Raw genomic sequence first — 14879 nt, 5'->3', positions numbered from 1 at the left:
ATACGTGTTGAGTTTATTCATGTATGGAATTGAATTCTATTGAATTAGTTGGTCTGAACAGATTATGTAACATGTTCTTGCCAAAAAGCTATTATATTGAGAACACATACTGAAACTTCAAACGTGTTATTTGTTATATATATTGTTGAATTATGTTTAGTTAGTTTGTATTTCAGATTATGTAACATGTTATTGAGTTGATAAGACTTTCTCAATTAGAAGTGAAACTTTGTAATATTGAACAAACAATTATATAGTTATAGTGATGATAATGATTATGCTTATTTTATTCTAGCAAGTGTCAAACAAATATGTAACTGTTGGAAGAAATAATTTCTCATTCGTAATGGAGTTAGAAGAAGGAACTTTGCAATGAATTTTGCAATCATCAATGTGCCGTTTGGTTCAGCACAAATATTTAATGGCCCGGTTAAGATATCGTTACGAAACATAATAATATAAAGTCGATTGATAGTGGCATTGAACGTAATATCTTTAGTACTTAAAGCCTTTTTAATTGAGCCTGTGAGAAGCTTTGTGAGAGTGACACCTCAGCACTAATCATAATGTTACAACTTAAAAAATGTTCCTCTTTTAATATATAGGGGATTTGTTTTTTTCTAATTTTTATCAGTGTAAATAATAACAAAAATAGATGCTATTAAAACAATTTTAATTGCATATATAAAAGCGCTATGGTATCTAATAATAAGATAGCACTACAAAAAGCCGCTATGACAGGCGATGACGATATACAGCGCTTCATAGACAGATGTGAACATATGAACAAACACAATTTTTACATTAGATTTACGGTGAGTGTGTTAATCTGCAGAATGAAAAGAGGTTAAACAAGAGAAGAGAAAACAGCCAAACCGAGAATCAAGAAGGTCAAGACTTAGAAAGCAGGTGATTAATTACCACATACACTTTGTAACTAAAGACTCACGATTACGATGGTATAGCTTATAGATTTATATAAGTTGAACGCCCAATCAACTTAATGTGTGGGGTTTTTCACATAGGCTGAAACTGAAGAACTCTCTGTCAAGGTTGATGCACTAGTTACCGAGAATATGACTCTGGGGTCAAAACTAAGTCAACTAAACAATGTTTCATAGAAACTACATCTGGAGAACGAGACTTTATTGGTAACAACAGTCTATATTGTGAAGACCTTGATGAGTGTATTTGTCATTACGAACATCATAACCTAATGTTCCTCCTCTGCGAGCGTCACAGAACGCGGAGTTTGCTTACGGATGAGCAGTGGGGTGTTAATATATCGCTCCTTATCCAGATTAACTAAATTGACAGTAAAGAAGAAGTTAGATTCTGAGTTGCTTCGGCAGCTTTTGCTGCGATGTCTAACGGATTCTAAACTACTTGGGTTATGGTTGTACCGATTTTCTTCGATTCTGTGATGCATGTAAGCTTCGTGTTATTGCCTTTATGGAAGATTCAATGGAATAAACTTAAGAAAAAGGTTATATATTATATAAGCAACTGGATTAGATGTATTTGATAGTCTTTCTGCTTCGTAATCGTTTGTGTTTGTATTCTTCTTCCTTAATGGAAATACACCTTCCATGTGTGTGTTTTCCAGTTTTACCTTATACGTATTGCAAGACTGGTCATTTATTCTATATATCGACGTGCTTCCCTCTAGGTGGGACGTGACGGCAGTGTTTGTTTATACTACTTGTGACAGATGATTATTGATTACTAACACACCAACACTCTAGTAATATCATTTACAGATTCTGTGTGGCCCTGTTTATATTTTCTTCAATAAATAAATAGAAAACATTGAGTAGTTCAAAATTCCAGAGAGACAAAATGCACGTCAGTTCAGTTGGAAGACTTTGAGTGAGTGGCCAAATTGTCAGAAAATCTTTTTAAATCATTATTGTTTTCTGTTGGTAGGATTACATACAAAAAAAGATAATATTTAATCATAATCCAAGACCTTTCAAATTTCATTTTGAAGCATATTCATAAGAAGAGAGACCACACAACAAACCCTAACGGCGACGAAGATATGGAAGCGGAGAAGTTTCTAAAACCGGTGCTTCAGAAACCACCTGGCTACCGTGAGCTTCACGCGCCTCCTGAAACTCCAAACACATCATCACGTCGCCGGCCGCCTAAGAATATGATCCCGCCGTCTTTTTACCCGGAGAAGAAGAGACGGTGGAGTCGCTGCCGCCTCTTCTGCTGCAGCTGCTGCATCGCCGTCGCGATCGTCATCCTCCTCTTAGTCCTCACCATCTCCGTCTTCTTCCTCCGGTACAGCCCGAGGCTCCCCGTCGTACGCCTCGCCTCCTTCCGCGCCACCGACTTCAACTTCTCCCGCGGAAAAGCCGACGACGGATTATCGCAACTAACGGCGAAGACCACGGCGAAGCTCGACTTTAGAAACCCCAACGGGAAGCTAAGGTACTATTACGGAGACGCTGACGTGGCGGTGACCTTAGGAGATGGTGATTTCGAGACGAGTTTAGGGTCAACGAAAGTCAACGGGTTTGTGGAGAAGCCGGGGAATCGGACGGTCGTGATCGTACCGATCAGCGTGAAGGGACAACAGGTGGATGATCTGACGGTTAAGAGGCTTCGAGCGGATATGAAGAGTAAGAAGTTGGTGGTGAAGGTGACCGTTAAGACGAAGGTGGGATTGGCTGTGGGAAGGCGTAAGATTGTTACGGTGGGGATCAGTCTCAGTTGCGGTGGCGTGACACTACAGACGCTGGATAAACAGATGGCTAAATGCACCATCACAATGCTTAAATGGTACGTTAGTGCTAACACTACCTTTGATTAATGATTAGGGTGTAAGTAAACTTGATTAGTGACAGATAAAATTATTTAAATTGCAGGATTAAATTACACTCGTAAGCAATGGTGATGGTTTGTGTCATTGTCATCGAAGATTCAAGCATTCATTATACGTCGCCGAAGTTTCAGCTTCACTAATGACCACTCTGTATTTGTTTTACCCTTCTTGTATTTACTTAAATGCTTTCACATGATTGTGATCCAATATTTTACAATTTTGAAGACGATTTACTTATAGTAGTATCTTAGAGTTAGTGATTCTCCATGAGTCCATGTATTTGTTGTCTTGTAATGAATATGGAGACAAATGAATTTGTTAAAACACCCATAGCACATGGAATGATTGAGTTACAAGTTTCTTGTGTGTCCCACAATGCATACACAAAATACTACTAGCAGGACATATGAACTCAGTAAGAAAACTACATAAATAGCATAATTATTCAAACTAATCCACAAAGTACCAATAAGAGTGATAACAATAATAATAACTTAATACCAAAAGACCCAACAAAAACTTGTAAAACACACAAGCTCCAGTACCAAATAGGTTTGATATAGTTGGCCTCTTGGCTTATTTTGATTCAGAAGAAAACTCAACCTATAAGTAGAAAGAAAAAAAAATAGAAGTTTGGCTAAAGCTCTATAGCCTTTTATCTCTTCCATGGATGCTGAAAGGAGATCAAATAAAAGACCCTAAAATGTTGTACTTCTCTTCTGTCTCCTCTGGCTACAAAAATAGAAGTGTCCTCTCTCTCCCTCTCTCTTCTTGAAGATATCATCAAATGGACTCAGTCTGATATCCTAAACTCCACTCCTAAAACGTCTTTCACCATCTCATATGTCACAAATGCAATCGCAATTGATGGTACAACCTATACCAACACGACAACAACACTCTTGAGAAAGGAATTTTAATTTACTAAATGCAAATGGGGTTTTTTTATAGGAAACAAACCTTCACTGAGTTGGGGACCAAACCCTTGTACAAAGCTCCAAAGCCTTCATGACGAACTGTCTTCCTAAATGCATCAACCATACCGTTGTATTCAAGCTTGCTTCTCCCCTCGCCTGTAACAACAGAGGAAGCATCTTTCCATCCAACCATTTGCATTCTCCTACGAATCACATCGAGCGGATAAGCAATGGTTTGACCAACAGTTCCAGCTATAGCACCACATGAGAGTCTCGTTATAATGGTCAGCTCGTTGTTCTCCACTAGTCCGAACGGATTGTCTTTGACTAGCCAGTCCTTTAGAGACTCATAGACCGCAAAGTTCAAACCCACATATGGAACCTGCATTGATCACAAGGGTCTCATGACATGTGATAAGTTTGTATGTTAGACCAAAGGAAAAGAGAAATGTGACATACAACTCCAATGACTGATGGAAGCCAGCCACGGTACAAGGCCCGTGGACCTTCCTCTCGCAGGACAGTTGACAAAGCATGAGCAATTCCTCTATATTGATAAGGAGAGTTTGCAGTCTGTGAATACATCCATGTAAGCAGAGTTAAACAAAGATGACCAATTAAGTCCCCCCAGCAAATTACAAAAAAAAAAGTTACCTGGACAGTTAGCCTTCCACGAACCATATCCATCGGGTATGTTGCAGACATGGCTATTATTCCAGCAGTTGCACCAGCTCCAAGCCGTAAAACAGGAGTGAGTTGCGCATTCTCTGCAGAAGCACCATTAACCATAAAATCTTATAAATAGAGTACTGTTTGCACCATTGATGCAAAAGCTTATGTTATGAGTTCAATAAAGCTACAAAAGGCTTCATGCATAGATAATGTCTTATCTTGAAATCAACTTACCATTCCCTGTCTGCTGGCGATACATGTACAGTATACCCCTAAAAGAGAGAGAGGGAGCGAATAGATTAGATTAAGATATCTAAATTGAGTAGAATCAAAAAGGTCTTACTTAGAAGCTTGCTCATAGCTGAAAAATTTGACAGCGGAGTTAGGAACAATACGAGCACAGTTGGTGCCATTTCCTTTGAACAAACCACGAAGGCCTTCGGTTCTCCAAATATACTTCAACCCTTGGACTGTCCCACTATACTTTATGTTATGTGGATTTTGGACCTACGTAATTGGCAATGAATGAACATTTTAACTCTCCACTCTCTTCAGTTCATTTAAATGCTTCAAAAAAAAAAGAGGGAAACCAACTAACCTGAAGCAATATCTTCATCCTTTCCAGAGGTGCAACTGCAGTTCGTGACCTAATCAAAAACAAAACACGCATCTTCTCCCTTCAGACATTAACTCAATAGACAAAAAAAATGTGTGCATTGATAGTAAGTCAAAGAGTGAAAAGATAAAGGGACTAACTGCTCTTTCTTTTATATATGTCAATCACATGACTCAGACCAAATCAAGTAATGTCTGACCATACTACTCCTTCAGACATAAACCTACATTTGACTGCTTCAGACACTGATCTTACTACGACCAGATTCAACATCAATGAAGTTCCGATTTTTAATGAAAACCCATTTAACATTTCTCGAGATTCATCATCAACATAAGAGAAATGAAGAAAAGAGAGAGAGACTCACACTCCACCAGCGACGCCACCGGCGAAAAGAGACTTGCAGATGCTGAGGACAGCATAGCTCGGAGCTTTGACTCCTTCTCTCGCCAACTTCGCTTCCTCCGCCAGGTTTACGATCGTCGAAACAGCTGCCGATTCCGTGCTTTTCACATCCTCTGATGCCATCCTATTAAGAGAGACAGAGAGAAATCGCAATCACTCCCCCCTATGATCTTCGATCTCTCAACGAAGACCCAAAACCCTAGCAGAAATCTCCGTTAAAGATTGAGGAGAAGAGAGATCAAAGCACTTCTCTTTCACTGTCCCCGGCGGCGATAATAATAAACGCCAAAAGACAACCTACTGATTAAGAAGACTGATGCACTACGGCGCCGTTTTACTGGCTTCCTTTTTCTTGGGGGAATATTTACAAATCAGTACCTTGGCTAACTATGTTTCTTAAAATAACCTTTCTAGTTTTCTACTATGAAAAAGGTTAAAAGAGTTTTGCTTCTGCATTTAGGTGATGAATGAATACTATTTTGATAATAATATTTCGTAACTGTCCAGGATACAAATATGTCTCTGAACATCTCCGATGTAATACTCCATTTTTTCATTTAAAATGAAGTAAAAGTGAAAATTGAGTAAAAATATTTCAATTCTACTCCATTTTTCACTTTATAATGAAGTGATGAACAAACAAAAATTAGATTACTCTATTTATGGAGTAAACATTATTATGCAGTGAGATATGAAGTTGGTTGGAGCAATTTTTATTCTATTTTGGAGGAAAAAATGAAGTATGATTGGAGATGTTCTAATTAGAAGTTGTTACTGTAAGAAAAAAAAACAGATGAATTATTTTGTAATTTTCATACTTTAAGGGATCTATGCATAAAGTAGCTAGTTTAATGACATGGATGCGCGCGTAAGATAAACTCTCCTCGATATGTACGCCACGTGGAGATGGGTGTTACTGTTTAGTGATTTGATCCACTCCCACTATGATCCGGTTTGGTCGCTGAAAAAGAGAGTTATGTTTCGAACCACATAAATTTGTGTTGGGCTCATTAAAAGGCAAAATATTAATCTTATTACAATTTCTAATACTTTTTTTTGAAACTAATTTCTAATAATTTCAGGCTACATACTCCACATACTTCAAGATTAGTTCTGTCAGTAATGGAAAATTTTATATTTACTTTTTTATTTAACATAGTGTTGGGCTTCATAGGGAAAGAATGAAGATATAAATAAAAAGTAATAACACTATATGGCAAACATTTCTTCCTAATTTTCCAATGGTGATATCATGTATCAAGTACTAACAACTGTGTCATCAAATCTTGTTTTCGGCCCAAAAATGAGAATAATCAAATCACCCTCAGAATCCACGTCGAGTTTTTATGTTTGTTATTGTTATTTAAAAAGAAAAAATATATATATATAGTGTATGAAAAGTGGATGTATGAGTGTATGACCAGTGACCACAACTTATAAGAATCAAACAAAGTTCGACAGCTGAAACCCACTACTCCGACTTCCAGTTGATATCACCATGCAATCATTTGCTCTTAGCTTCAATGGCCGTATAGTGGGTCTATTGGACCCAAACAAATAGGCCCTTATAATGAATTCCTGGCCGGCTTTATGCCAATAACTCTTTTTTTCTATTTTTTTGGGGTCAAATTTTCGTTTTTCTTTGCGACCAAGTTTTCTTATTTTTAATAACCCTGAAATTACTTGTCAATCAACGCTTAAATATATCAAATTTCATATAATATATCTTCAGATTTGTCAAACGTTATCGATATGTGTGTATATAATATGAGTAGAGAAAGGATATCCAAAATTTTGAAGATAATCTATTCTGATTTTCTGATTTAATTTGATCCGTAACTTATTCGATATTTTCATAAATAAATATTTTTATCGAATATACAGGGTGGTCTGTATAAAATAACAAATATTTTTTTAGAAAACAAATAAAAAAATAATCAATTTAAAATAATAGTATTTCATTACATTTTAGAAAACTACAATTTTAGTAACTAAATAACTAATTTAGTGAATAAAAATTATAAAATTTATATAATATATATAAATTTGTATATACATACACATATATGTATATAATATATCGGATCAGATATTTATTTTTAAAATATTGATTTTTGTATTTTGTCTTTGGTGAATAATGTATTAATATTTGCTTACGCTTGTAAACTTATGGATATGTGAGTTTTTCTGATCAAACAAATTTACATTCACCCTACACATCTCTTATATATATTAAAAGAGAATAATTACAATATTTTTTGTAATCACGTGTCATCACCAAAATTATTTTTAGAACATTGCAAAATTGGTTCATCTAGATATATAATAATTATTTTATTAAACTAACTAACCATAAATTATTTATTAAATACTTTTCATTGTTTCTTTGTATAAAAATCACAAAACTGTCTAATGCAACTTAAGTATATATGACAATTAATGATTTAAAATAATAAAGATTTGATAAAAATTAGTTTATTATCTATCATTTCTTAAAATTATAACTTATTAAAATGAATTAAACAACCACATAAACTATATAATAAAATTTAGATTTTTCTGTATGTTATATTTTGAATTTTTTTAAATGACTATAAATAACTAAAGTTGTTAGAAATATCATATTGAAACTTTTGCGATCCATGGTTTAAAATTTATGTTATAACAAGATACAAATTATTACAAAATTATATAGGTATGGCCTTATTTAATTATATACCATACAAAATATATAATTATTTTAATTACGAACTTTGCTTTGATTTTTTTGAGAAAAAAATTGAACTAATATTGACAGATTACTAATATTCACAGATCAATATTTATATTTAAAATTTTTTGTTAAATGTTTTTAAAATTATAAATTCTAAAACTATTAAACATCCCACATTTGTTTTATAAAAAAATAAAAATGATCAAAAATAGAAAAGTATATGTTTGGATTAATAATTATTTTATGAATTTGCACCTATTTAGTTATATATGGAACCGTTACTAAAGTTTTAATTATTCAAATATATTTATAATATGTAAAAATATATAATAGGTAAAAATAATTTATATATAATATTAGGCACAGATCTAACCTAGTATAATTTATACTAAGTGCACTTTGATCTTAAATGATCGTACAAAGAAGACGACTTTGCAGCTGCTAGCTTTTGTTATGACCACAAAATAGTCAAAAAGGCAACCTATAGATAGTACTATGCGTCCATGCCATAAATTTTATTTTTTTCTCTGAATAAATAGTGGTCCAAATTATTTAAATTTGATAGAGATAGAATTACTTAAAAGAGATAGGATTACTTAAAGTCAAACATAATCGATTATCATAATATTTTTCTTTTGACAAAGGGATAATCTAAAGATATATGATTCTGGTGGTTGACAATGCAAAAGTAAATATAGCATTAAGAGCATTTTCAATACATGTAGCTTTTATAATAGAGTTTCTATATTTTAGAAAACAATATAATAGTGTTCAAAAAAAAAAAACAATATAACAATGCTATATTTTATTTTATATTTATAGGTGAAAATAGTATTTCTATATTTTTTCTATAAATAGGAAAATTCTATTACAAAAATATGAATTGGAGTAGATCTACTATTATAATGGAGACTAGATTTTGACCCGCATTTTGAAAACGCGGATATTATTTTTGATTTTTATAAAATATATTATTTGTTTGTAGTTATTGAATGTATTTATCTTAATGAAATTTTCTTTATAATAGATTCGACACATAGAGTGTCTCTGATAAACTATGGTTTCTCTGGCTTTGTTTTGTTTTCTCTCCAATCAACATATTTATTTGATTTGTTGTTAAAATAAATGATTTTCAAATGTAACTGTACAATACTTTTACATTGATATTTTATTTAAACAATGTGACATATTTCTATATTAGTTAAATATTTACATTGTAATTTAAATTAAATTTTGATCCGCACACCCGTACGGGTGTATATTTCAAAAATATATTGCTATTTATTTTTCATGTCAATATCAAAACTGGATAAAAATTTAAATCTGAAGAACCAAACCGATCACGATCCGAAAGAGTAATACCAAACCCGAACCAAAATTGTTTAAATATCCAAATTGTTCAAAATTTTGATATTTAGACAACTGAAACCATAACCAATTCGAACCAAAGTATTTTGGATATCAAAATGTATCCGAAAAAATTTATATACTTATATATATTAATTATTTTTAGTTTTAATGTATATAAAAACACCCAAAATATATATGATACTTTTTGGTTGGTTTAAATATTTGAAAGTATATAAAATAGTCAAATATAAATATCTAACATAGTGGAAGTACACTCAAAACACCAAAAATATTTAAAATAATTATTCATTTTTGATCCAAAATTTAAACCAAACCAATTTATATGTTAAGTTTAGGTATTCTGACATACGCTATTCAAATTTATATACAATATATTATTTTATTTATAGATTTTAAGAAATTCAAAATATATAATAAATTTTTAAAAAATAATTTATATGGGTTATCCGAACTCGAAGTGAACCCACGAAAATCCGAATATAATTCGAATTGAAATTTAGAAATATCTTAATGGGGCTGTAATCTTTGACCTTGGAAACCCAAAACCCAAGCAGATATGAAACGGACCCGAATGAATACTTGAACGCCCAGCCTTAGTAATAATTCAAACTGAAATTTAAAAATATATGAATAGGGCTGAAAACTTTGACCCTGGAAACCGTAAACCCAAACAGATCCGAAACGAACCGGAATGGATACCTGAACACCCAGCCCTAGTCACTATTATGTATCATATATATGTCATCATATAATTAATTGTATTGGTCCACCATATAAACAATAGAGTAGTCTTTCGACGCCAAAAAAAAATTGGTCCATCATATAAATAATCATATAAGTAATAGTATTTTATATGTATTAATCTTATAAACAATCATATATATTATATTCTTAAAGTTTAATGTGAAATATAAAAACCATAATTTAAGTTGGTGTATAAAATTAATCTTTTTGTTGTATTTTTCTTAACATTTTTTAATAATGGTTATTGGAAAATATTTTAGTAAAAATAAAATTTTGAATATATGCATATTTTAAATTATTATTTTGATTTGAAATATCTATATAAAATTTAAATTTTATTTTATGATTATTTTAGACAAAACAATGTTTTTAGGTAATTAGATTAGTCCATTTTGTATATTTCGAAACTGATATAATGGATTTTCAATTTTATTAATAACATAAGCCATTATTTTTTTCTTCTTGGCATACTTTTATCCATGTTTCAAAGTTTTTAATTTTTTTTTCATTAGTTTTCTATGATTATTATTAATTTTATGATATTTGTTTTTGAAAAATGGATGTAGAATATTAATATATACTATATGCTACATACAATTTGAATTATTTTAAAAAACCACTCATTTTTATAAAATACTCATTTATATTTTATTCAGAAACCACTGATTTTATAAAATACTCATTTATATTTTTATGTTTGTGAATTACATTTATAGTAGAATTTATTATTTTATAATTTAGATGTGTGATAATAAATTTTTTATCTGTACGTAATATTATATTTATAATTTTATAATTTGATGCGATTCGATGTAATTGTAATATTCATATATTAACTTATTGCTTTTTATTTATTTATTTAAAATGATTTAATTTTTTCCATTAGTTTTCAATGAATTAATATTAATTTTATGATATTTGTTCTTGAAAAATGGATGTAGCATATTAATATATACTATATGCTACATACAATTTGAATTATTTAAAGAATTGGGATATATTATTTTATATAAAAACGAATAAAAATCTAAATTAGAATGTTAGATTTGTAGAGAATCACAGTATATTAGTTTGTTAAATATAATTATTTTCGGGAAACTATGATTTCAAATCAATAAGCTTAACTGAGTATATTCCTTTTTCAGATCAGAAAACATCTATATTAGTAAGTTAAATATTTTTTTGTATTTCTTTTTCATTGTAATTAATTGATTTAAATATTTGATTTTAAATGAAATGGAAGAATCTGCAAATAAGAAAGAAATACAAAAAATTCTTAATTTATTATAAAACAATGGTTAAATGTACAAATAAAAAGAAGTAATTAAACTGCTATCCTTGTTTCCAAACAATCCTCATTTAGTATGCTATCTTTATTTTTAAACAGGACCAAAGGTACTTCAGTTTTAATAATATAGATTTTTTATTTCAGAAAAAATTATAGAGATGAAATAGAAGTGGATTGGAAATGGTTTAAGTTTAATTTCAGAACCTATCCTGAACATGGAAGCATTACTTGACAGTTGACATACTACATAACTTTTGTTATGGATATGAAAAGCTTCCAAAATTGAAACCGACGTTTGTGCTAATAGTTACAAAAGCACGTAATGATTTGTGGATAAAGAGAAAACACTAGGTGGTGACTTTATTTAACTTCAAAATTATTTTGTCTCTTGTTAGAATTAAACGGCCAATATATTAAATTTTTAGTGAATATTATAAATAAATCATGCTGAAATTAGCACAAGGTTGTGTGATACCTGATACGTATTACTAGTAATTTTTTTTTTTTTGCTTTGACATCTACTAGTCGTAATTTTGAACATGAAACCGGTAAGTATTGATGAATAAAAATTCGAGTTTTTCCTAGTAATTGAATATTATTTTGTAGTTCACTTTATTGGAAAAAATGCGATTACTGAAAATGTATTTAGTTACTTGTCGGTAAACAGTCATATTCACCAGTTTTATGTAATCTTTTTGTATTATAAAAGAAAAGTACTTTCTCAAAAAAAAAAGAAAAGTAAAATGGAAAAATAATGATTTGGTTGTGGTCTCCTAATCGCAAGGGTCAACGAGACCCAGTCCGCTCAAACACTGATTCAGATTTGTACTTTCACACGCTTTTTCTGTACGTACGCGCCTTATTTGCTTCATTTTTCTTGGTTCCTCCTTAATTTTTCAAGTCTTATCATCAAACTATGCGCTTGAAGTCTTGGCCTCCATTGGTACAGCTGATGAAGAAGCAGTAGCAGTATGCTGTAGAAGCAGTATACTGTAAAAGCTGTATGTTCTTATTAAAAATTTTAATAAGATGATTGGTAGAGCATTAACAGTATACAATTTTAATTCTTTTATAAAAGTTAGTATATAATATATTTATTTTAAATTATATATATTAAAATATAATATATATATTAATAATATATTTGTTATTAAAAATAATGAATCTCAAATAATAACATAAATTAAATTAAATTTTAAATGTGCAATATTATTATTTTTTAAAAATATAATTTTTAAAAAATATAAATTTATTTTTGGATATAAAATAATTTTGAATATTATTAAAAAATATAAATTTATTTTTGGATATAAATTATTTGAATATTATTAAACAAAATAAATAAATTATCATTATATATCTTTTTATTTTATATATTAATATATAAAGAGATATAATTAATTTATTTTATTTACTAATTTCAAAAATATGTTTATATCGAAAATTTTCTAAATCAAATTTAAAAATAAAATTTACAATTAAAATATCTATCTTTTAATAATAATATTTTGCATTTAAAATATAATATAATTTATATAATTAAATTACATTTAAATGTGAAATACTATTTAAAAATATTTATATTTATTTTTATAAATCAAATTTTCATTTTCTGGATATAAAAATAATTTTTTGATATTATTAAATAAAATAAGTGAATTAATTATATTTATTTCTTAAATTTATAAATTATAAATGCAAATGCTTTTCTAAAAACTTCATATGAGAGCATTTGCTAAAGAGCATTTGGAGAGCATTAGCATTTAGTAAATACTTTTATAAATGTTTTTCTAACAAATGTTGATTGGATAATGTGGAGCATAATGCTAATGCTCTTCCAATCAAGACTTAATCTTTGCCTTATCCGAGAAAAGCAAACAAATTTTCAAATGTTAATGTTTAATTTAAGGCATAAATAGTAAAATATAGAGTACTAGTATTGAGCCCATGCTTCGCATGGGAGTATTTCTTCATAATTTTTTTATATTACTAAAAGTTTTATGTATAAAATAACTTATATTTATAAGAAATAGATAGTGCATAAAAACTTCAAAACACGTAGATAATATAAATCATTGATCTTCCTATTATTCTTTAACCATTGTTTATTAATATATCGAACATCTAAAAGAAGAAAGCCAGTTCTAAAATAAACCATTAAAAACATTGTGTATTGATTGTGTATCAAACATTGTATATTAAATATTTCCATTAAAAATATTTAATATTTTTTTTGTCAGCCACAAATATATACTTTTTTTATTTTGAAAAGCTATCAATATTTTATATTAGACTATTGTAGAATATAACATCAAATTTTATCTTTTTAAGATGAAAAATAACCTTTATTATTGTTAAATTTATATACATTATATTTAATATTTTTATATACAAAATTAATACTCGTTCTAGTCTAATCGAGTATTTATATATACACAATCAATAATCATAATCGAGTTAATACTCTTATAGAATTAATGATAATTGTAAAGCATACTTAAAATTATATGTTCAATTGATAGTGGCACATTGGTCAGTATTGAAGAACACAGAGAAGAAAAAGAAAATGAATTTTCCAAATTTCAGATTTTCTAACCAATCTTGTATATATTTCAATAACGAAGACGTTTGAAATGTTACATTAGAGAATAAAAACATTAGAGAATTTGTTTTTTTAGTGTCTGTTTATTCCTGATAGTCAAGAAGATGCAGTAAAGTTGAAAAATAGGTTTTCTTTACATTGTGTATTCTTATATCAACATCTGAAAAATAAATTATACATGCAGAGAATGCCGGCCAATTTCTTGAAAAAAAAAAATATTATTAAAATGTAGCTAATATATACCTGTTTTGATTTGGTCTTCGAAGTTAATCAATGTTCCTATGGCAGTACCAAGTTTACCATCTTTTCATCACTTGAAGTTCATAGCCTACAATAATAACCGAAACATTAGAATTATAGAAAATGTATTAACATCCTCACCATAGTATTTCAGTCTACATTTTGCTGTAAATTATTTTGCACAATGAAAATAATTCAGTAATCTAATCCTTTTGGTGGACGTTAATTAATAGAAGCCTTTTACCTTTTATCAAAATCCAATGTTCTGATCGTTCTATACGTCTGCTTCCTATCTTGCTCCTCCCTTCTCTTTCAATTCTGGCTGACTTTTATCATGATGAATCTTTACACGGATGAATCTCCAGCGTCACTGGTATAGGTTGCTGAACGTTTACTTGAAAAATAGAACTCACCAAACTCTTGATGTTTTTATAACCCCAATTTGAAATTTGAAATAGAATATTGAAACTGAAAGAGA

General features: G+C 29.7%; 2 protein-coding genes across 2 annotated transcripts; one reads left to right on the top strand and one right to left on the bottom strand.

Annotated features, from left to right (window-relative positions):
* The first annotated feature begins 1843 nt into the window (after nt 1–1843).
* On the top strand, nt 1844–3070 carry LOC108846182 (NDR1/HIN1-like protein 6). The gene is made up of 2 exons (XM_018619408.2): nt 1844–2790; nt 2877–3070. The coding sequence occupies exons 1-2, from the start codon at nt 2042–2044 to the stop codon at nt 2893–2895; spliced, it is 768 nt and encodes a 255-aa protein (XP_018474910.1). The 5' UTR covers nt 1844–2041; the 3' UTR covers nt 2896–3070.
* Nucleotides 3071–3242: 172 nt separating this feature from the next.
* On the bottom strand, nt 3243–5738 carry LOC108848110 (mitochondrial adenine nucleotide transporter ADNT1). Its single transcript, XM_018621526.2, has 8 exons — nt 5406–5738; nt 5021–5069; nt 4766–4929; nt 4657–4694; nt 4405–4517; nt 4210–4323; nt 3794–4132; nt 3243–3710 (listed from the first exon to the last, which is right to left on the bottom strand). The coding sequence occupies exons 1-8, from the start codon at nt 5564–5566 to the stop codon at nt 3627–3629; spliced, it is 1062 nt and encodes a 353-aa protein (XP_018477028.1). The 5' UTR covers nt 5567–5738; the 3' UTR covers nt 3243–3626.
* Between the last annotated feature and the right edge of the window lie 9141 nt (nt 5739–14879).

This window comes from Raphanus sativus, chromosome 3, assembly GCF_000801105.2.
Source record: "Raphanus sativus cultivar WK10039 chromosome 3, ASM80110v3, whole genome shotgun sequence".
In the NCBI taxonomy this organism is placed as follows: domain Eukaryota; kingdom Viridiplantae; phylum Streptophyta; class Magnoliopsida; order Brassicales; family Brassicaceae; genus Raphanus; species Raphanus sativus.
Note: the sequence above shows the minus strand (reverse complement) of the source record. Positions and strands in the feature narration are given on the sequence as shown.

Coding starts and splice junctions, on each gene's coding strand:
- LOC108846182 (XM_018619408.2), top strand. CDS start 2,042: ATGGAAGCGGAGAAGTTTCTAAAACCGGTGCTTCAGAAACCACCTGGC.
- LOC108848110 (XM_018621526.2), bottom strand. CDS start 5,566: ATGGCATCAGAGGATGTGAAAAGCACGGAATCGGCAGCTGTTTCGACG. Junction 5,070..5,405: donor GGTGGCGTCGCTGGTGGAGT/GTGAGTCTCTCT, acceptor GTTTTTGATTAG/GTCACGAACTGCAGTTGCAC. Junction 3,711..3,793: donor TGGTCCCCAACTCAGTGAAG/GTTTGTTTCCTA, acceptor GTGTTGGTATAG/GTTGTACCATCAATTGCGAT.